The 23788-nt window shown below is 50.9% G+C and overlaps 1 protein-coding gene across 1 annotated transcript; it reads right to left on the reverse strand.

The window, feature by feature from the left end:
• Positions 1-2196: 2196 nt before the first annotated feature.
• LOC133752228 (immunoglobulin iota chain-like) lies at positions 2197-2726 on the reverse strand. The gene is made up of 2 exons (XM_062182633.1): positions 2681-2726; positions 2197-2594 (listed from the first exon to the last, which is right to left on the reverse strand). The coding sequence occupies exons 1-2, from the start codon at positions 2724-2726 to the stop codon at positions 2197-2199; spliced, it is 444 nt and encodes a 147-aa protein (XP_062038617.1).
• Positions 2727-23788: the final 21062 nt, after the last annotated feature.

Consider the following 23788-nt stretch of genomic DNA (forward strand, 5'->3'; position numbering starts at 1 on the left):
TATGTGTGTGTGTGGTCATTCACTAATATGATAGGGGCTGTGTGTGTGTGTGTGTGGCCATTCACTAATATGACAGGGGCTGTGTGTGTGTGTGTGTGGCCATTCACTAATATGACAGGGGCTGTGTGTGTGTGTGTGTGTGTGGTCATTCGCTGAATCGTGCCTTCCTCTGCTCACTCATGATTCGCTCGGCTCTCCTAACGCCCGTCAGGTGTGGAACCGCTGACAATTTGCAGGCCCGTGGAGGCATGGGGAGTCTCCCTAGATAGACATAGAGGTGTGAGGGAGGGGCTGGATCGAGGTAGGAAAGCATGCTGTTGGCGCACCAGAGGGAGCCAATCATTGCTCCCTCTGGGGCTCTTGCCCAAGAGGTGAGGTTTGAGGGGATGGTGGAACCCTGGGTTGGTGGCTGCCAAGGGCCGGCAAGTCCTTCCTCCACGTAAGCAGTTGGGCGGAGGTTGGGAGGCCGCCAAGGGAATCAGGTGTTTGTGATTGCCACCAGTTTAAGTAGGCAGAAACACGGTGAGGAGTGGGGTGGCCTGAGGCCTGGTAACGGCTGAGGCTGGACCTGACTCAGATGGAAGGAAAAGACAGGCTGGTGACTGGCGAGGAAAGGGTGACAGTGGCGTTTTGTGGAGTGCCTGTGACAGTCAACCCCAGGGCTAAATGCTTTACGTAAAATGAATCCACGCTAGTCTACGTATCTACATGCTACCTGGTGAAACCTCCAAGGCCAACAGAGCTAAGCCCCTCCCCATGGCTGAACAAAAGCCCAAGTCCAAGGTCAAACCCTTGTGGAGGATAATGGAGCCCAGGACACTCTTCCTGGATTTGTTGTGCTAGCACAGAATCCCGGAGTCACAGAGTATGAAGGCGGGGGGGGGGGTTGACAGGCGGAAGATGGCGTTTTTCTGGAGGCCACGTGGCTGACTTTGGGGGTGGGGCTAGGGGCAGGGGGAGCCTGAAACTTCTGTGCATTCGAGGAAGTGAAAGAACACAGGTCCCCGGGGCCTGCCGTGAGCTGACAGCAGTTTGACCACAGGCAAGCCACCAGCACGTGGGGACCAGCCAGTATTGACATGTGTCCGTCTCTTGCTGGAGAGGAGGAGGGGCTCTCGGGATCTTTTTTACCATACTAGTGGACGTTCTCACCCAAGTTGGGGTCACAGGAGGAGTTGAAGGGGACCCTGATGATCCCAGGAAGCAAAGGCTTGGTTGAAGCCTTTGGAGGCGGGATGTGGGGGTGGGGGGGTCCTCCAGAGCAGGGGTGGCCCACTATGGCCCCAGTGGCCACACCTCCGGCAGCCCCACCTGGCTCTGTAAATGTTTGAGGAGCACAGGCACCCGCACTGGCTCTCATGATCTCTGTGGCTGCGACTGAGCATTGAGCATCTACAACGGCCCACAGGGTCAAAAATACTTACTCCCTGGCCCTTTCCAGGAAAAAACAAACAAATCCTGGCTCTGTGCACGAGAGTGAAGGCACTGCTCTCCCTTACATGGGTGCTTCTCAGCTGGGGAGACTCTGCCACACCTGGGGACACTTGGTGACGTCTAGAGACCCGTGGGATTGGCACAATCCGAGGAGTGACACAGCTGGTGGGCAGAGGCCAATCCTGCAATGCACAGGACAGCCCCACAGCTGAGAACTGTTTAGCCCAGAATCTCAATAGAACCAAGGCAGAGCTCCCTGCACCCCGGGGTCACCTCCCCCAGAGACCCAGGGAAGGTGTCCCTATGCTCATTAGCCCTGGAAACTCAGCTGATGAGTCAACTGAGGCCTACAGAAAGCATGCCCTTGGCAAAGATGTCCCTTTCCCACCCCCACCGAGAATGCAGGGTGCTTTGTCTGCCCTTCCCCCACCCCAGTGCCGTGATCTGGGGTGAGCCCCTGGCCACACTGCCCAGCCAAGCCAGCCGTAATGGCCAGGCTCTCTGGGATCCTGGCTCGCAACTGTGCCCCGCCCATCCTGATCGCTCCAGTGCCCAGCAAAACACAGCACCGAGACTTCTCAAGACACAGCAACTTTAATCCCTTACCCCAGCCTCCAACCCGGGGGGCTTCCAGCAACACCGCCTGGGCCAGGACACACTCCGGGGTGGCTCAGGGACTCCTGGGACTGGCAGGGGGCACCTCCTTCCCCCCACGCCGGCCTCTCTCCAAGTTAAGGGGGTGCCGATCCTGGTGTCTCCGCCTCAAGGTGCGCTGTCCTTGGGCACCTGGGACCCTGAGGCCGCAGGCTCCTCTTCCTCCCCCCTCTTCCTCTCCATCTCCTCCTCCAGGCTGCCCATGGCGCAATAATACACAGCCTCATCCTCCGGCCGCAGCTCCGAGATGATCAGGTAGCCGCTGTTCCGGGCCACGTCCTTGGATCCGGAGAAGCGAGGAGGGATCCCGGGGCCATGGCCCTGGTTGGAGTGGGAGAAGTACCGCAGCAGGAACCTGGGCGGGTGGCCCAGCCTCTGCTGATACCAGTAGATGCTGTGTAGTCCCACGCTGTGGTCCCGGCTCAGGGTGCAGGCGAGACGGACCGTGGTCCCCAGGGCCGAAGACACGGATGGCGGCTGGTGCAAGGCCGGCTGAAGGCCACCGCCTGGGGGCCAAATTCAGCACAGGGGACAGGGCAAGAGGCGCACAGGGGCAGGGGGCTTGGGCTCTGGGGGTTCCCAGTTCCCTCACCTGCGCACTGGGCAAGTAGCAGGAGCCAAACTGGAATCCAGGACATGGTTCCTAGCCACACAGCACAATCTCGCACGACCTCTGCTCCTGGGGTGGGTCTTCACACTGAGCTGACAGCTCCCGCCCTGCTCCGAGGGGTGGGACCCTTCACGCCCTGGTCTCTGGTCACTACCATCCCAGGCTTTCGCGGGTTTGCAGCGTCAGTTACAGGAACGGCCTTTGTGGCTCTGGTCTTGCTCCGTGGCAGCCTCTGGGGGAGGAAGCACCTGCTGGAGACTCCCAGGCCGGGGCCCAGGATGGCAGCCCGTGGGCTCGGGTCCCTCCTGGGAGTGACCCCAGCTTCCCCCTCGGAGGGAGCTGGGGCCCTCAGAAATAACTTTTTCTGTCCCACTTTAAATGCCCAGCGAACTGGAAAGAGAAGACACAGCCTCAGGCTGCTGACAGCACCTGCTCAGTACACACGTGTTGTCTGTGACCTTTTAAGATTTTATGTATTTATTTATTTTGAAAGGCAGAGAGGGAGAGGGAGGGGGAGGTCTGCCATCTATTGGTTCACTCTCCTAGAAGACCACAACAGCCCTTGAAGCCAGGAGCCAGGAACTCCACCCCGGTCTCCCACGTGGGTGCAGGGGTCCAAGCACTTGGGCCATCTTCTGCTGCTTTCCCAGGCCACAGCAGGGAGCTGGATCAGAAGAGGAGCAGCTGGGACACTACAAACCTGTGCCCGTTGGGATGCAGGCCCACAGGTGGCAGCTTCACCTGCCACACCCCAACACAAGCCTCTGTGGCTTCTTTTCTTGCTCCAAGGTACAGTTGAGTAGTGACAGAGACCATCTGGGCCACAAAGCCAGAAACAGCCCTTTCCAGAAAGTATTTGCAGGTCCTGCCACTCTCCCGTGCAGAAAAGTAAATGCATTTTTTTCTCTCTCACTTGGACCAGCGGTTCTGTGCATTTAACCTCACAGGCCCTGGAGAGAATAGGGTGTTCTGATCCCTTCCTCACCCTAGGCGTGCCTTCAGCCCAGCTCCTGTCCCTCCTAAGATTGAAGTAGAGTGACTGGAGTCTTGAGAAGGAGACCCCAGGGGAACCCAGACTCCTAGCCCTGCCCACTCTCCAGCCCACAGAGCAGGCTCCCCTTGGTCCTCTTATGACTGAACTGTGTTACCCCAAAACTGGCACAGCAGGCTAAGCTGTCACCTGGGATGTCTACATTCCATGTCTGAGTGCCTGGTTCAAGTCCTGGCCGCTCTGTGATTCCAATCCAGCTTTACTGGGAGGCAGCAGATGATGGCACAGGTACTTGGGTCCCTGCCAGCCTCGTGGGAGATCTGGATGGAGTTCCTGCCTCCTGGCTTTGGCCTGGTCCAGCCCTGGCTGTTGCTGCCATTTGGGGGAGTGAACCAGCAGATGGAAGATATGTCTCTCCAGTTCTACCCCTTTGTCTGTCAAATAAAACATTGTAACATGATAATAAGGAAATAGGGAGGCAGATACATGAGGACCTGAGCCCTGAGCCCTGGTGATGGCCAATTTGCCTGAGTGCCCAGTTATCAAAACACCAGAAGGTGGTTACAAGACACTTTTCCAGGGCCAGCACTGTGGTGTAGTAGGTTAAGCCTCTGCCTGCAGGGCCAGCATCCCCTACGGGGGCTGGTCTGAAACCAGCTGCTCCTCTTCTGATCCAGCTCCCTACTAATGTGCCTGGGAAAGCAGCAGAGGATGGTTCAAGTCCTGGGGACCCTGCACCCATGTGGGAGACCTGGAAGAAGCTCCTGGCTCCTGGCTTTGGGCCAGCCCAGTCCTGGCAGTGTGGCCATTTGGGGAGTGAACCAGCAGATGGAAGACCTCTCTCTCTGTCTCTGTCTCTGTCTCTCTGTCTCTGTCTCTCTATTTCTGTCTCTGCCTTTCAAATAAATAAATACATGGTTACTAAAACTCCTTCTCCATGTTTTCCAATGAGGAGTGTGGCCTTGGAAATCCATGGTGGGAGTGAGAGGCAGGAAGCCCCTGCAGGCAGTGGTGATGGCCAGGATGTGAAGGACTCTTGGCTCCAAAGCAGCCATGGGCAGAAGACTCATGCGGCTTCTCTGAGAGGGAAGCAGACAGAGGAAACCCTCAGCAGTGCGGGCTCTCGCGCTCACCGGAAACAGCAGAGGGGCTTTTTCAGGCATCGTGGTGGAAAATGAGCGTTGCCCTCCAAGCACCTGCTGTGCAGGTGTCGCCTGCCCTCCCAGGTGTAAAGTCCCTGGCTCAGGGCTTGAGGAAAAACTCCAAGGAAGAGGTCCAAGTTCAAAGCCAGAGGCTGAATCCGAGACACGGGGCCAACCCTGGAAATGCAGGGGTGCTCCCCAAAGCCCAGGGGACGCGTGTGTTCCGAACTCGCGCTTGGATGGGTGGGCGTGGGGTGCAGGGGCTGAGTCCCCACCTCAGGTCACCCACATCCCCTCAGTGTGCACGGGTTCGAGTTTCCCCTCTGCCTCCAACCCAGCTTTCTGCATACGCACGTCTAGGAAGGGAGCAGGCGATGGCTCGAGTGCTTCCGTCCCTGCTGCCCCTGTGGAAGACCTGGATTGAGCTCCTGGTTCCTGACTTCAGCCTGGCCCAGCCTCAGCACTGTGGGCATTTGAGGGGTGAACCATGGTGGGGAGAACTCCCTCTACCTCGCCCTCCCCCTCTCCCTTCCTATCTCTCTCTCCCTCCATTCTATTTCTCTCTCTCTCTCTCTCCTTCAAATAAATTCCTTAAATAAATCAATTTATTAAAGGACACCAGTCCTATCATATTATGGGCCATCACAATCAACTCTGACCTGGTCTTCCTTATACGCACAAAGACTATTTCCAAATGATGCCACCTTCACAAGTGCTGGCAATTAGGAGACAGGTAACAGTGTCTCCTTAATAGCCTTTCAATCCCTGATCTTGGGGTTATTTTCTGTCTGCTTAGATCTTCTTTCTTTTGTTTCTGAATTGTTATCCGTGTGCAAGTCTTCATCTCTGTGGTTAAGCTTATTCTTAAGAATTTTATTCCGGGCCAGCACTGTGCCATAGTGGGTAAAGCCACTGCCTGCAGTGCCAGCATGCTATATGGGCGCCGGTTCAAGTCCCGGCTGCTCCACTTCCGATCCAGCTCTCTGCCGTGGCCTGGGAAAGCAGTGGGAGATGGCCCAAGTCCTGGGGCCCTTGTACCCATGTGGGAGACCTGGAGGAAGTTCTTGGCTCCTGGTAACAGATGTTCCTAACAACAGTGCCCAAACATTCCCCTTCTCCACATCCCTGCCAACACTTGCTTTCTTCGGGGGCTTTCTGTAATGGCAATCCCAGTAGATGAGAGATGATATTGTGTTGTGACTTTTATTTGCATTTCCCTAATGATTAGTGGTGTAGAACATCTTTACATCTGTTATTTTTAAGATTTATTTATTTGAAAGGGAGATCAAGATTGAGATTGAGATCGAGAGAGAGAGAGGGAGAGGTTTCTTGCATCTATTGATTCACTCCCCAAGTGGCCACAAGGGCTGAAGCTGGGCTGGGCCAGGCAGGAGCCAGGAACCCTATCTGAGTCTCCCATGTGAAGCACGTGGGCCATTTTCCAATGTGCTTTTCCAGGCATATTAGCAGGGAGCTGGATCGGAAGCTGAGCAGCCAGGACTCAAATCAGTGTTGTGATATGGGGATGCGGTATCATAGGCAATGGCTTAACAATGCCTGCCCACATCATTCCATTTTCCATGTTGACCATTTGTATGTATCAGGTTTTTTTTTTTAAGATTTATTTATGTATTTGAAAGGCAGAGTTACAGAGAGCCAGAGGCAGAGAGAGAGAGAGAGGTCTTTTATCTGCTGGTTCACTCCCCAATTGGCCACAGCAGCTGAAGCTGTGCTGATCTGAAGCCAGGAGCCAGGAGCTTCTTTCTGATCTCCCACATGGGTGCAAGGGCCCAAGGACTTGGGCCATCTCCTACTGCTTTCCCAGACCACAGCAGAGAGCTGGATTGAAAGTGGAACAGCCAGGACTTGAACTGGCGCCCATATGGGATGCCAGCACTTCAGGCCAGGATGTTAATCCACTGCATCACAGCGCCAGCCCCCACCCTAGTGTTTTTAATTGATTCAGCTGTTTTTGGATGTCTAATGTTCCTATTTAGTTTCCTTGTGCTGTATCACCCATTATCTCAATATGCTCATTCAAATTGTGTACGCTGTGGGAATTTTTTATCCTATCTGTCATTTTTTGTTTGCAATGGCTGTGATCATTTCCCTCATAGGGAAGTTTCCAGGATAGGGCAAAGGGATGAAGACCACACATCCCAATCCCTGCTGGCCCCAGCCAGTGAGGGGGTACAGAGCATGAGAAAAACCACTGTCTCCCCCTCCCCACGAAACACTCAAGTCTGGTCCTCTTCCGTGTTTGCCTCTTAACAGAAGCAAATAGAAGGACACTCAAACGTACGTGCCCAGATCTGTGGTTTGGAGACGCAAGGATAGGAAAGCAGCCTTTTTCCCGTGCCCTGGGCTGCTTCCCTGGTTTTACACCTGAATACACCTGGCTCTGAGCTCTCAGACTTCATAGTTTTGGGGGCACTGTTTGTCCCCTGACAAAGAAACTCCAGCAGTTGCTGGGATTGGCTCCTTCAACAGGAGCCCTGAACTTCATCTGTGCTCTGTGCACCCCTCCGTAAGACTCTCTGCACACTCTTCTAACTCCCATGACAGTTGGGGACGCCTCCTTTGTTTCTCTGTGGCAAGGTCCAAGACCCAGCTTTGCAACACAGTTAGACACAGATGCTCCAACTGCCGCTCTTTGGTTAACTGAGATCATGAGAGTTTATCCCCGGAGACTAACCGCAGAGGCTCTCGGCTGCTGCTTGGATAACTGAGACTTGCCTTGCTTGCAAAACAAACCATCTGCCACTGTGTGCCCCGCCCCTTGGAAGTCCAAGGTCAACCACTCTCCAGAGACTCTCTAACCTTGGATCTGGAGCATTCTCTCTGTTGCAACAGCCTGCATAAGATCTCGTTGGCGTGGGTGTTTGGTGCAGCATTAGACACACCACTTAGGACACGTACACCCCACATCAGAGTATGTGGGTTCCTCTGAAGCCAGCTTCCTGCTAATGTGCACCCTGACAGGCAGTAGGCAATGGCTCAAGTGATCAGGTCCCTGCCACCGGCGTGGGAGACCTGGACTGGGTTCACTGCTCCCAGGAGCTTTGCGGGCTGGACCAGTGGCTGGGAGCTCCTCCTGGCTCTCTGCCTCTCCAATAACATAAATAGTTTTCTTTTTAAGTGGGTGGGGAAATAGAATTAAAAGATAAGTTTCTATTTATGAAACTGCAACTTAGCTGTCCAGTGTATTTTGTCTTTGACAGCAGGCTTCCCTGCTCCAAACCCAAAGCCAGTCCTACACATTCCCCTCCCAAAGAGCCCCCTTCACCGCACTGGCATGTTTTTCTCCATTTTCCTATTTAAATCCTACCAATGGGGCTGGCCCTGTGGCACAGCAGGTTAAGCCACTGCCTACAACGCCAACATCCCATCCGAACTCTGATTTGTGTCCCAGCTGCTCCACTTCCAATCCAGCTCCCTGCTAATGTACCTGGGAAAGCCGTGCAAGATGGCTCAAGCCCCTGCCACCCATATGGGAGACCTGTATGGAATGGCAGCTTCCTGGTTTGGGCCTGGCCCAGTCCCAGCCCCAGTTGTTGCAGAGTGAACCACTGTATGGGAGCTCTCTCTCTCTCTCTCTCTCTCATTCCTCCCACTCTGTCTTCCTTTCTCTCTGTAACTCTACCCTTCAAATAAATAAAAAGAAACACTGCGCTGTGTTGCAGTGGGTTAAGGCCACAGCCTTTGGCACCAGTATCCCATGAGACAGCTGGTTTCAGTCCTGGCAGCTCCTCTTCCTATCCAGCTCTCTGCTAATGCACCTGGGAAAGCAGCAGAAGACAGCCCAAGTCCTTGGGCCCCTGCACCTGCGTGGGAGACCTGGAGGGGGCTCCTGGCTCCTGGCTTCAGCCTGGCCCAGCCCAGTCACTGGGGCCATCTGGGGAGTGAACCAACACTGGAAAACTCTCTCTGTCTCTCCCACTCTCTGTCTATAGCTATGTCTCTGAAATAAACAAACAGATTTTTAAAAGATTTATTGATGGCCGGCGCTGTGGCTCAACAGGCTAATCCTCCGCCTTGCGGCGCTGGCACACTGGGTTCTAGTCCTGGTTGGGGTGCAAGATTCTGTCCCGGTTGCCCCTTTTCCAGGCCAGCTCTCTGCTATGGCCCAGGAAGGCTGTGGAGGATGGCCCAAGTCCTTAGGCCCTGGACCCGCATGGGAGACCAGGAGAAGCACCTGGCTCCTGGCTTCGGATCAGCACAATGTGCCGGCCGCAGCAGCCATTGGAGGGTGAACCAGCGGCAAAAAGGAAGACCTTTCTCTCTGTCTCTCTCTCACTATCCACTCTGCCTGTCCAAAAAATAAAAAGATTTATTGAGTTATTTGAAAATCAAAGTTACACAGAGAGAGAAGGAGAGGGAGAGGGAGAGGGAGAGGGAGAGAGAGAGAGTCTTCCATCTGCTGGTTCACTCCCCAATTGGCTGCAACAGCCAGAGCTGCTCCGATCCGAAGCCAGGAGCCTGGAGCATCTTTCCGTTCTCCCACGTGGATGCAGGGGCTGAAGCACTTGGGTCATCTTCTACTGCTTTCCCAGGCACATTATCAGGGAGATGAATCGGAAGTGGTGCAACTTGGACTTGAACCAGCGCCCATATGGGATGCCGGCACTGCATGTGGTGGCTTTACCTGCTATGCCACAGCACCAGCTCCCCATTTTTTTTTTAATAAACTAAGGGCCAATGAAATTGCATGACTTACCCAGAGTCAGTAACTTAGCTGGGACATGAGGTTGCAATCCCCAGCAGTCTGGGCCGTGCAGAGCCTGTGTTTCCTCGGTGACATCTCTCCCTCCCCTTTAGAAAATGGCAGTTGTTTCAATGTTGCTGCCAAAAGGTGAAGTAAGGTGCCTGACAGCTTCTCTCAGGCAGCAGAATTGCCTGTTCTCTCCCCTCGCCTCGTCTGCAGTGCAGCGTGAGGAACGGACAGCCTCAGGCATTGCTGAGCGAGGTGGAATGAGCAGTAATGACCACAGGCTGGTTTTTACTCAGATACCTCGGGCTCCTCTCCAAGAGGATCCCCAAAGGTCCACAATCAACCACTGACATATGGCAGTGTGGGGCTGTGAATTCCGGGGATTCATTCCCGAAAATCAAGCGCAGGGCTCAGCACCCGGGGCCCACGTTTACATTCAGCATCTGCTCAGTGAACACCTGGGTGCCAGGACTTGCAATGGGCACTGGGAAGACAGTGGTGCAGGCAGCCAGAAATCCCTGCCTACAGGGGAAGCAGGGACAAGAAGGGGGCTCCTTGGGGACCAGCATTGTGGCAGAGTAGGTGAAGCTGCCACTGGCAATGCCAGAATTCCATATGGGTGCCAGTTTGAGTCCTGGCTGCTCCACTTCTGATCCAGCTCCCTGCTGATGGCCTGGAAAGCAGCACAAGATGGCTCAAGTGTTTGGGCCCCTGCCACCAGGTGGGAGACCCTGATGAAGCTCCTGGCTTCAGAGTGGCCCATTGCTGGCTGTGGCAGCCAAGTAGGCAGTGAACCAGCAGATGGAAGATGCTCTCTCTGTCTCTCTCTCCCGCCCTCCCTCCCCCATCCCTCTCTCCTTCTGTCTCTGTATCTGATTTTCAAATAAATGAATCTTTAAAAAAATTTGAGGGGAGAGGGCTGCTTGAAGGCCCCTGTAGGCACTGTGGTCTGAAGGGGCTGGAGAGGACTCCCCGAAGAAGGAACAGCACATGGAGTGGAAAGGCATGGTCCAGAGAGGCTGTGTGGGCAGTCTGGGACACAGCCATCAGTGGAGGGCTGACATGGACAGACGAACTGCAGAGCAGGACCAGAGCTAGAACTCTAGGGCCTGGACAGTTTGCAGAGATACAGGAGACCAGGGAAGCACTGCACAGTGTGCAGTACAAACCATGCTGTACTTAGGCCTTAAACTAGGACCCAGGGGATATTGATGGACGTAACAACAATATATTAAAGGGAAGAAAGCAGGTGACTGATGCCGTGTCCAAGGAGATGCCCCATGCATCCACCCACATGAAGGTAATCATGCTTGAGAAGATTTGGGGGAAAGTGAGAACAAAAAGCAAATTCATTTTGGAGCAAAACACTGTTGAAATTCATGCAGATTTTTCTTGTGATACATATGTATTGTAAACATTATGAAAACTCATCACAGGCATGAATCTGAAATACCTCTTGCACCAAAATAAACTGATCTCTTTTAGTTCCCTTGTACATGAAGTTTGAAGTACCCGTGTGAGCCGTGTACACACGTGTGTCTGTGCAGGCACGAGTGCATGTACCACAAGGTCAGAAGAGACTGGGACAACTTTAATGAAAGAAAGGAACTTTTAAACCAGGATATGAAATATGGCAAAGATATACTTAAGATTGAAGGGGGAAAAATCCAAGGTTGAAGAACTAGGAGAAACTAGGAGAACTCATCTCCACAGCAAAATGGTGTGAAAGCAACTTCTTCAGGGTGAAGTTTTCACAAGCAGAAAGTGCGGGACATTGGAATTGAGGAAGAACAAAAATACATTAAATATCTGGACATATGAGGTAGCTTACTGTTCTCTTCTTAAATTCCTAACTATGTACATGATTTTTGTTTTGTCTTTTTATAAAGTGCACTTTTTTAAAAGACTGATTTATTTAATTGAAAGTTACAGAGAGAGGAGGAGACACAGAGATCTTCAATCCACTGGTTCACTCCCCAGATGGCCACAACAGCCAGGGCTGAGCCAGGCCAAAGCCAGGAGCCAGGAACCAGCAGCTTCTTCCAGGTCTCCCATGTGGATGGTGGGGCCCAAACACTTGGGCCGTGTTCAACTGCCTTTTCCAGGCCATTAGCAGGGAGCTCGATCTGAAGTGGAGCAGCCAGGACTCAAACAAGAGCCCATATGGGATGCCGGCACTGCAGGCTGTGGCTTAACCCACTGTGCCACAACACCAGCTCCTGTACATGACTTGTAATGCGAATGCAGGTTTCGGTTCAAGTAGTATTGAGGGGACAGGTGGGAGGAACTACCAAATAAGGAATAGATGGTAAAAGTATGTAGATGTCTGTAAGGATTCTACATCTTGTTTTCTGAAAATCAAAATGACAAAGAGCAAAGTGCGATGGAGGAAGACAGCATTCCAGGCAACAGGAAGAGGGGTTGTGGGCATGTGGGGAGTGGGCCAGAGGAAGGAAGAGCTGTCTGTCTCCCTGTCTCTGTATCCTTCTGTGTCCCTCTGTCTTCCAAATGAAATGAAAATTAAATTGTAGAAAGTGCATTAGCTCTCATTAAGGAAAGATTGCCCCCGCTCTGGAGTGTCCACCCCTCATGGAGCCCCCACGTGGAGCCTCCACTCCCGTTAGTGTTTTCCTGCCCACCGTGGAGCTGCAGCAGTTCAGCTGTGATTCCCTTCATCTCCAGGCAGGCCGGTTGTTGGACGAGTGTGCGGCCCATGACCTCACTTCTCTGATCCATCCACGACGAGTTGCTGATTTGCAGATTGTTCAGCGTTTCTCCTGTGAGGCTGGCAGTGCTAACCATCACATTTCCCACATGTGGGCTCACAAACTGGAGACCTGTTCAAACTTTTTTTTCTCTTATATAATGGAAATCTTACTTTGCTTGTTTTGCCTGCAAGTAGTCTCTCACATCCTTTTTCCTGAACAAAAGGGAAGCAGACCAGGGAGTCCTCCTTTGGGTGCAGCTTTCCTGGACGTTCCTCTGATACAGCTTTGTCTAACTTTCTAAAGCACAGTGGGTTAAGTCACTGCCAACATTCCATATCAGAGTGCCAGTTGCAGTCCTGGCTGCTCTGTTTCGGGTCTCGCTCCCTGCTAATGCATCTGGGAGAGCAGCGAGTACGACAAAGTCCTTGGGCCCTGTAACCCATGTGGAAGACCCAGATGAATTCCAGGCTCCTGGCTTCCTGCTACCATGGCAGCCATTTGGCAAGTGAACTAGTGAATGGAAGAGATTCATGCTCGCTTGCTCCCTCCCCTTCCCTCTCCTCCTTCCTTCATTCTTCCCCCTGTCCCCTCCCTCTCTGTCTGTGTCACTCTACCTTTCAAATAAACAAATTAAACTTTTATGGGGCCGGGAGCTGTGGCATAGCGGGTAAAGCCGCCAACTGCAGTGCTGGCATCCCATATGGGTGCCAGTTTGAGTCCTGGCTTCTCCCCTTCCAATCCAGCTCTCCGCTATGGCCTGTGAAAGCAGAAGATGGCCCAAGTCCTTGGGCCCCTGTACCCATGTGGGAGACCTGGAAGACACTCCAAGCTCTTGGCTTTGAATCAGCACAGCACCAGCTGTTGCAGCCAACTGAGGAGTGAACCAACAGATGGAAGACCTCTCTCTCTGCCTCTCCTTCTCTGTGTATGCAACTCTTTCAAACAAATAAATCTTTAAAAAAAAAACACAAAGTAACCTTTTGTTTAAAAACCCTCCAAATAAGCAGGTGCTATCCTTCTTTGGCTCTCCAGAAAATCAACAAGCACCTTGAGCATCCAAACAGCTGTCACCCCGATGCTTCCTCTTGGCTGCCACACATCTGCTTTGACCATCGCTTTGACCTCTTGGTAGCCATTGTCTTGATTGTGCTCTGACTTGAGGATGGTACTGGCGAAGCCGTGTTCCAGCTCCTGTTACAGTTGTCTGAAGGAACGCTTCAGGGTCCTGGTCCTCCTTGTAGAAAATTTCCATCGAAAGCTCAGTTCTTGTCCACAGCCAGTCCAGGTGCCACAGGTTTGGTACTCACTGATCAAGGAGTTTGCTTACTCTAATTGTTCAGTCAGAATTGAGTAAGTTGAGGGGATTGAGGGTCCATGGTGTTGGTTGTTGTTCCTGCCATTCTTCATCAGCTTATTGGGAGCAGTTTGCCCCACAAGGCCGTGTGGATGGTCTCCTTGCTGTGTGCCCCAGGTGTGGATGGTCTGCTTACTGTGTGTTCCACCTGGAGCATCGTTTCTTCCCCTCTTATCACAAGTTGTCCATTTCCAAACTGTGGGCAGCTTTGGAGCAGTGCCCCAACCTTCTTTTTGTAGAGCATCAGTGATGTCACCTTTCTTCCCTCCCCCCAAACTTTGCCAGAAATTGGATGTTTGTTCTTCAATTTTAACAGAATTTATGTGACTCTGATAGGGGCTCTGTTCAGACCAATGTCTTACCCTTCTTAGTGCCTCCAACCAGATGCTGTTCAGGCATGGCCTGAGAAGATAGTATGAGTTTGTTTTGGTGAGAAACCATTTAGAACTCCATTCATGGGTATTTTTTGACAGGCAGTTAGACAGTAAGAGAGAGACAGAGAGAAAGGTCTTCCTTTTTCCATTGGTTCACCCCCCAAATGGCTGCTACAGCCATTGCACTGTGCCGATCCGAAGCCAGGAGCCAGGTGCTTCCTCCTGGTCTCCCATGGGGTGCAGGGCCCAAGGACCTGGGCCATCCTCCACTGCTCTCCGGGCCACAGCAGAGAGCTGGCCTGGAAGAGGGGCAACCGGGGTAGAATCCGGCACCCCGACCAGGACTAGAACCCGGGGTGCCAGCGCCGCAGGCGGAGGATTAGCCTAGTGAGCCACGGAGCTGGCCTACTCTGTGGTTATTTTCAAGGAGTTGGCTTTAGACTGTGCCTTTATTATTAGAAATGCAGTCACACGTTCTACTTTCAGCTACTTGGGATGGAGTTAAAAATGCACCCTTCCTGGTGTAGAGTGAGTCCAGCTGACCACAGAAACATCTGAGATGGGATCACAAGGATACCAGTGTTTTCTGATTTCTACAAAATTACCTGTTCCTCTTATAACTTAGTGATAAAATACAAAATGAATCCCAAAAAATGTTCTAAATTGATTGTGGTGATTTTTTTTTTTACAACTCCATGAATATACTAAAAAGAGTTGTGCACTTTAAATGGATAAATTGTGAGGGGTGGGAGTTGTATCTCAACAAACCTGTTTTGTTTTTAAGATTTATTTATTTGAAAGAGTTACAGAGAAAGACAGAAGGAGGGAGAGACCTTCCTTCTGCTTGTTCACTCCCAAAATAGCTACAACAGTCAGGGCTGGGCCAGGCTGAAGCCAGGAGCCCCCTTCAAGTCTCCCATGTGGGCACAGGGTTTCCAAGGACTTGAGCCATTCTCCACTGCTTTCCCAGGCACACCAGCAGGGAGTTGGATTGGAAGTGGAGTAGTCAGGACCCTAATCGGTCCATATGGGATGCCATCATCACAGTCGGCAGCTCTACCCACTATGCCACAGTGCCAGCCCCTGTTAATTTATTCTAATCCTGCACATTGATATATGTAGCTGCTTTTTTATAGTGAAAACCCTGAGCAGTCTAGATATGTTTCAGTAGTTGAACAGTTAAACAAACTGTGTGGTACATTTATAGTATGGAGTACCAGGATGCATGGATTTCAAAAAATTTCGCACCAAAATAAACTTACCTTTTAATTCCATTTTCCAGGAACTTTTCAAAGCACCCTTATACTACTCAGGAATAAAAGGGATGGATTGATGATAAGTGGGGGGGGGGTTAAACTACAGAGTGAAGAAAGCCGATCTCAGATTATGTGCTCTGTAATGTCCGCTGAGATATCAGTCCTTAAGTGGCAAAGAGTGGAGATGGAGAACAGGCTGAGGGTTTCCAACATTTACGTAGGAAGTGGAGGTAGAAGGGAGATGGGTGTCCCTCTAAAACCTAAATTTGAAGAATCTTCTGGAGATGGAAAATTCCATATCTCTCCATGATAATATCCTGGTTTTGACATTGTTCTTTCATTTTGTAAGATGTTACAACTGGAATAAAGTAGAAAAGGGGAACATGGGTTGTATTTCTTAGAACTGCATGGAAGCCTACAATTACCTCAAAAGTTCAATTTTGTTTTTGACAGGCAGAGTTAGACGAGAGAGAGAGAGAGAGAGAGAGAGAGAGAGAAAGGTCTTCCTTTTTTCCATTGGTCCACCCTCCAAGTGGCCACTACGGCTGGTGTGCTGCGCCAATCTGAAGCCAGGAGCCAGGTACCTCCTCCCGGTCTCCCATGCAGGTGTAGGGCCCAAGCACTTGGGCCATCCTCCACTGCACTCCCGGACCACAGCAGAGAGCTGGACTGGAAGAGGAGCAACTGGAACAGAACTGGCACCCCAACCAGGACTAGAACCCAGGATGCCAGGCAGAGGATTAGCCTAGTGAACTGTGGCACCGGCCAGAAGTTCAATTTTTAAAAATCTGTGGAAATGCTGCCACTGTAAAAGCAATAGAAGTGGGGCTGGCATTGTGGCATAGCAGGTTAGGCCTCTTCCTGTGACACAGGCATCCCAAATGGGTGCCGATTCGAGTCCCAGCTATTCCACTTCCAATGGAGCTCCCTGCCAATGTGCCTAGGAAAGCAGTGGAGGATGACCCAAGTGCCTGATGCCCTGCACCCACATGGAAGTCCTGGAAGAAGCTCCTGGCTCCTGGCTTCAGCTTGGCACAGTCCCCATGGCCATTTAGGGAGTGAACCAGCAGATGGCAGATCTCTCTAATTCTTTCAGAAAGAGTTTTAATAAACAAAAAAATTTAGCAATAGTAGCATATTGCATGTGACTTGGGCTGCCTCACACATCTCCTCTCTCTAACTGACCAGATAACCTCCATTTTTTATTTTGTTCAGACCGGGAGACCAGATCTGCAAGTCAGAATCTTGTCAAATTTGACATGAGTAATGTCTAAGGAGTGTTCTCAAAGAATAACAAACAGAGGTAAAAGGAGCAGAATCTTCCACTCCACGAAAAAAGTCCCAAACCTCTTAGCCGTGTAGAAAGCTATTTTAGCACAGTGGGCAGTTGCCTGGAAGAAAAGTTTGACTTGAGAGAATATTTGTGAACATAAGGGTTGCAGTCAAATTTCGTGACTCAAAACAAATTTCCTTTAGAGAGAATAGTACATAAAGAAGACAATGATGACAAGAGCTTCTCATGTAGCCTAGAGAATTATCAGAGAATTTATATGATCGAAACCCCATGCCAGTTATGAGAAGTGTGGACAATAGCTTAGCTGCGGTTTAGTTTTCACTCAACACCAAAATAGTGATGGTGGAGCTAGTCCAGACTTCAGGCAGTGTCAGAGGTTTGGAACTATGGAAAAGCCCTTCGAATGCAAAAGTTGTGGGAAATCTTCCAGCAGGGAAACACACCTTATGCAACGTGAGAGATGTCACCCAGGAGAGAGACCATGTGAATGTCACCTGTGGAAAATCATTCAGCTGGGACTCGTCCCTTATTCCACACCAGAGAACTCACTGGAGAAATCCATTAAGAGTGTGGTGAATGTGAGAAATCCTTCAGCCAAAGCACAGGCCTCACACCACATCCGATCTGATCAGTGTCATCCATGGGGGGAGGCATTTGGCACAGCGAAAGTTCACATCTTTCTCTGCATCAGAAAACTCACACGAGGGAGAAAGCCTGTGAATGTCACCAACATGGTAAAGGCTTTATTCAGAGCATTCCACTGACTCTACGTCTGAAAACTAATCCTGGAGACAAACCTTACAAACGTAGCAGACGTCATAAAACTGTATTCACGGTTCATCCTGAATGCAGCGTAAGAGGACTCACACTGGAGAAAAACCATCTGAGCGTGAAGAATGTGCAGAAGTCTGTACCCCAGCATTCGTCTTCCTTACCATCTGAGACCACGCACTGGAGGGAAGCCCTATGCAGCTGTGGAATGTAGGGAAACCGACACCCATAGACAATCCTTTCTTCACAGAAGAGGAAGGACCTATACTGCAGAATGTAACCAATGTGGAAAAGCTTTGTGATGGAACACAACACATACCCCAGTACCAGCAAATTCATCCTGGAAAAACCGTATCCATACAAATGCAAAAAATGCCACGTCTTGCCACAGAAGTACATACCATCAGAGAACTCATACTGAAGAGAAACCCCACAAGTGTAATGAGTGTGGCAAAATCTGTGCCCAAAGTGCTTATCTGACTCAATACTGTAAGATGCACAGTGGAGAAAAACACTTGGAATATGCAAAGGCCTTCACTGTAAATGCACACCTTGCTCAACCTCAGAGGATTCATATGAGAAAGAAACTTTAAGAATGCACCAGTGAAAAAATTCAGACTAGAGAGAATTCAAAAATTACTTAATATGGGAAATCTTTCAAAGTGATCGCTGGCATTCTTTAACATCAATAAATAAAAGAATCTATAAATCCAATTGTGGAAAATATTTCATGTTATGTATTCAATAATACACACATCATTAATAAAGCTGTGAAAGTAACAATTATTTTTAAAAAGATTTATCTTATTTATTTGAAAAAGTTACACACACACAGAGAGAGAGAGAGAGAGAGAGTCTTCCATCCTCTGGTTCACTTCCCTGATGGCCGCAACAGCCGGAGCTGCGCTGATCCGAAGCCAGGAGTCAGGAGCTTCTGGGTTTCCCGCACAGGTGCAGCGACCCAAGGACTTGGGCCATCTTCTACTGATTTCCCAGGCCATAGTAGAGAGCTGGATTGGAAGTGGAACAACCGGGTCTTGAACTGCCGCCCATATAGGATGCTGGCACTTCAGGCCAGGGTGTTAACCTGCTGCGCCACAGTGCTGGCCCCCAGAAGTGCTCTTTGAAGACAGTGCTCTAGTGAATGATGTGTGTAGCAAACGCAGTGTTCTAATCACCTGTCACTCACCCCCAAATGCCTGCAATAGCTGGGTCTGGGCCAGGTCAGAGTCAGGAACCCCAAACTCGATCCAGGTCTCCCACATGGGTGATCTGCTGCCTACCAGACACATTTGCAGGAAGCTGGATTGGAAGAACAGGCATCCTGAGCCTCCCACTGTAACTCAAAAGCCACCACTGGCTGGATGACAGACAGGAGGGCACCACACACTCTCCAACATCACATGTGGGTTGCATGGGGGAACAGACTGAACCAATAGGGGCCACTGGACTCAAGCATTTTAGTAGCAATTAGATGTGGCTCTCTCTGGTTCCCATGGGAGAATGAGTGGCTTTGGTTGAGTAACTCCTGTGCTGAGCAGTGCACTTCCCTTTAGGTTGGAGGCGCAGCTGGTTCCAGCTGATAGGAAAAGCATGAAGAGAACCTTGCCTGGGTCAGCACCGGGGCACCCTCGTTAGGCTTCCGGGGCCCTGTGAGGCTCAAAGGCTTCAAGGCAGCACATGAAGTGTTAGTTCTTCAAATGAACACAGGTGTTGGGAACCAGATCTGGAAGTTTGGTATTGTGGCTTTCACCTACAATTCCTGGATCCTTACTCCTTATCCAAGGCAGGCCATAGAAACTAGAAGTTCTCTTCCCCAAGTTGAGTCATAGAAATTCTCATCTTGCCACCACCTCCCCTTTCTGTCTTGGAGCTGGCCATAGAGAAATTCTGTGACCTGCCCTGAGAGGTCATAATGTTGGGGTCAAGGGTAGAAAGGCGTGTAGTGTAGCAGGTAATATTGAACCTCAGACAAGGACTTGGACGAGGCTCAGACAGACAGCAAGTGATAGCAGCAGAAGTTTACAATAGGAAAGAAAATGCATTCGTTGAGAGAATACGAATAGGCCAGCGAGGCAAAGACCTGAAGCCCCTAAAGCGTTGGTGACTACACCTTTATGGAGGTGATTAGGTATTGGGTGAAGGGCCCTTAGTGTCATTCTGAGATCACCTGACATGTAGGCCATCTAGCCATTACCATATCTATATATACAGCTTCTAAATGATACTACCATAGCTATACATAAAGCTTCTAAGCGGAAGTTTTCTCAAACTTCCAACTTCTTAACAAGTGATCTGTCAATCAACCAGTCTGAGCAGTCAGGTCTGTTTGGCTGCTATCTTATCTGTTCAGATGGGAACTTCTCTCAGTTTCTCCAATTAGTCCTTACTTGTCTGCCACTTCAAGGTTGAGGATAAGGGAAGCAAAGATGGAGACAAAGAGAAATGGATGAGGCCACGATAAGAGTTTCGGAATTTGCTTTTCTCGGCTTCTGCTGTCTCCTGCCTGAGAACCGCTTCATTTCAGAGGGGGTTCCTTCCCCATACCCAGGAGGAGTGACCACCGCACCAAGAGGCCGGGAAGACTCTTTAATAGATGGGCTTTGCTGAGTTACCCACTCGATCTACTGGTATCAGATCAGACCCTTTTGTCCAATCACCTTTCTCCATGGTCGTCTGTGCTTCAGTCTGTGCTATGCAATGAGGTCGCCATTCAAACCCAAAAGTCCAGGGTTCAGAGAGCTTCCAGATGGCTGGACACATGGAGGTCGTCCAACCCTCGCCCTACGCATCTCTTCCTGGGTATTCTGTAAATACCTGGGTATTCTGTAAATTCTTTATGGTAAACCAGTCAGTGGGACTGTTTCCCTGGGTTTTGCTAGCCACTCAACCCAATCAATCAAACCTGAGGAGGCGCTGTGGAAACCCTGAGTTGTTGCCCACCGGCCCTCAGAGGCCATGGGTAAAACAACATGGGACAAGCTGGCATGGGGAGGGGACAGTATTGAAGAGTGAGCCCTCACCTTGTGGGATCTGATGCCCCCTCCAGAACTGGATTAGGGGACAACCATCTGGTGTCCACAGCTGAACTGGTTAATTGCTTGCTGGTGAGAAGATACAGATATCACAAGTTTTGGGTCTGTGTTGCTTATGGCATAAGAGTACTAAGTAAGGGTGCTGATCAGGTTAGCATTAATGAAGTGCAGCCTACAGCTAGGTATTGCTCAGAGCAAACTTGCCTTACAGGTACCGAAGCCTCATTATACCAGTTTTTCCACATAAAACTCGAGAACTAACAATTTTTTAAGAAGTTTGCTCAGGGGCCAGCGCTGTGGCATAGCAGGTAAAGCTGCTGCCTGCAATGCCAGCATCCCATATGGGCGCCAGTTCAAGTCCCGGCTGCTCCATTTCTGATCCGGCTCTCTGCTATGGCCTGGGAAAGCAGTGGAGGATGGCCCAAGTCCTTGGACCCCTGCACTCACAGGGGAGACCTGGCAGAAGCTCCTGGCTCCTGGCTTCGGATCGGCCCAGCTCTGGCCGTTGCCTCCATCTGGGGAGTGAACCAATGGATGGAAGACCTCTCTCTCTCTCTCTCTCTCTCTCATCTCTTTTTGCCTCGGCCTCTCAGTAATTCTGCCTTTCAAATAAAATAAATCTTTTAAAGTTTGCTCAAATCAGGACCATTTTACTGAGTTTTGTACATAGACATAACGGAAAAAGAATTGATATGAAGAAAATATTTTAGGTAAATGCTATTTATTTTTTAAAAGATTTATTTATTTATTTGAAAGTCAGAGTTACACAGAGAGAGAAAGAGAGGCAGAGAGACAGAGAGAGGTCTTCCATCCACTGGTTCACTCCCCAATTGGCTGCAATGGCGGGAGCTAGGCTGATCAGGAGCCAGGAGTTTTTTCTGGGACTCCCACGCCGGTGCAAGGGCCCGAGGTCTCAGGCCATGTTGTACTACTTTTCCAGGCCATAGCCAAGAGCTGGATTGGAAGTGGAGCGGCTGGGACTTGAACCGGTGCCCAAATGGGATGCTGGCACTGTAGGCGGCAGCTTTACACACTATGCCACAGCGCTGGCCCCAGGTAAATGCTATTTAAACTAGAGTGTGCAAGATGGCTGTTTTAAAATACAATTTTAAGAAAACTTTTAAAAAATCATTTTCATTTCATTTGAACGGTAGACACACAGATGGAGCGAGATCTTCCATCCAACTGATTCACTCTCCAAATATTCGAACAAACAAGGCAGAGCCAGGCCTAAAGCCAGGAGCCCAGAACTCCATCCAGTTCTCCCTCGTGGGTAGCAAGGACTTCGGCCATCGTCTACTGCTTCCCAGGGTGTGCGTTAGCAGGAAGCTGGATAGATTGCAGAGTAGCCGGGGCTCAGGCCAGGCTTATGTGGCCGCCCCAAGTAGTGACTTAACCACGGCACCAAGAGCTAGCCCCGTGCACATTGGCTTTGATCTGGAGTCAAACAGTGGAGAGCTACGCATTGGCTGAGGGGCTGTTGCCTGGGAACTGGCATGGCCGTCCCTCCCACCCAGGTTCCTGTGGTTCCTGATCCCTGTGAACAGAGCTCCTTTCCTCTCCTCTTTTCCTGTGGGCCTCCCAATTAGCCGCTAGGCTCCTAACTGAGCCTCAGCTCCACAGCACTTCCCAGGCCCGCCCACACATCAGGAGGCTGAGGGGGTGGGTGATATTTCCACTGAGTCTTAACCCAGTGCAAAATGCATCTGTGACTGCTAGCAAGGTGGGTGTCCCCGCAAAGGCCCAGGTGCTGGGGTTGCTCCCCAAAGGCTTATGTTAATGGTTAGTGGATCTAGGATGGATCTAATTATGACACCTAGGAAGGGAGCCCAGGAGGAGGTCTTTGGGTCCCTGGGGGTGTTTCCTTGGAAGGCAGTACTCCCGAGAGACCTGGCTATAAAAGCCGAGCTCAGCCCAGCTGTTCCCTCCCTGCTTCCTGGCCCACCACGGGATCCTCCCTCCACGTGTGTTCCACCAACCACTGCCCTCAGCAGACACCAGGCTCATGGGGAAAAACCAGGCTTGGACTGTGAACCTCCAAACCTGCAATCCAAAAATGACCTTTCCTCCTAAGTGGCCCTCTCAGGTATCATTGCTATGGTGATGCAAAGCTGACTGATACACCTTGAAGAAGAAGCTTCATGGGAGCTGACAAGCACACAGTCTCCCAATCCTCATCATTCAAGAACCAAAGCCAAGTAGAGGTGTTCTGTAACCACGAGCAGTGAATCGCCAGCAGTGAGGGATCTGCCTTGGTCATGCCGAAAATATCCAGGAGAGAGAGAGAATTAGCTCTGATCCTGGTTCACAATGATTTAAATTTTTTTTTTACGTTTTTTGTTTATTTGTTTTTTGAGTAGCACACAGACAGCTCCTCTCCACTGTTTGTTCACTCCCCCAAATGCCTTCAATGGCCAGGCCTGGGTCAGGCCAGAGCTGAGAGCCTGGAACTCAATCTGGGTCTCCCACATGGGTGCCAGGGACCCAGGTGCTTCAGCCATCACCTGCTGCCTCCCAGGGTCTGCATCAGAAGGAAGCTGGAGGGACCAGCGCTGTGGCGCAGTGGGTTAACACCCTGGCCTGAAGCACCGGCATCCCATATGGCTGTGGTTTGAGACCCGGCTGCGCCACTTCCGATCCAGCTCTCTGCTATGGCCTGGGAAAGCAGAAGAAGATGGCCCAAGTCCTTTGGCCCCTGCACCCATGTGGGAGACCCGGAAGAAGCTCCTGGCTCCTGGCTTCAGATCAGTGCAGCTCCAGCCATTGCAGCCAACTGTGGAGTAAACCATCAGATGGAAGACCTCTTTCTCTCTCTCACTCTGCCTCTCCTCTGTGTAACTCTGACTTGCAAATAAATAAATAAATCTTAAAAAAAAAAAAGAAGGAAGCTGGAGTGGGGAGCTGGAGCCAGAACCCAAACTCAGGTACCCCAATTTGGGATGCAGGCATCTTAGCCACAAGGCCAAACACCCACCTGTTTTAATGTTTAATATGTTCTAGGCCAGCGCTGCGGCTCAATGGGCTAATCCTCCGCCTGTGGTGCTGGCACACCAGGTTCTAGTCCCAGTCAGGGCACTGGATTCTGTCCCAGTTGCCCCTCTTCCAAGCCAGCTCTCTGCTGTGGCCAGGGAGTGCAGTGGAGGATGGCCCAAGTGCTTGGGCCCTGCACCCCATGGGAGACCAGGAGAAGCACCTGGCTCCTGCCTTGGGATCAGCGCGATGCGCCGGCCGCAACGGCCATTGGAGGGTGAACCAATGGCAAAGGAAGACCTTTCTCTCTGTCTCTCACTGTCCACTCTGCCTGTCAAAAAATAATTTTTTAAATGTTTAACATAATGTTTTAATGAGCACATCCTTTTGGTTTCTGATGAGGTCCAACTCACCAGGTTTTTAATGAATACTGCCTTTTGTGTACTTAATAAATTGTTTATGCTTCTAGTGTTTAAGACCCATG

Source organism: Lepus europaeus, chromosome 23 (assembly GCF_033115175.1).
Source record: "Lepus europaeus isolate LE1 chromosome 23, mLepTim1.pri, whole genome shotgun sequence".
NCBI lineage: Eukaryota > Metazoa > Chordata > Mammalia > Lagomorpha > Leporidae > Lepus > Lepus europaeus.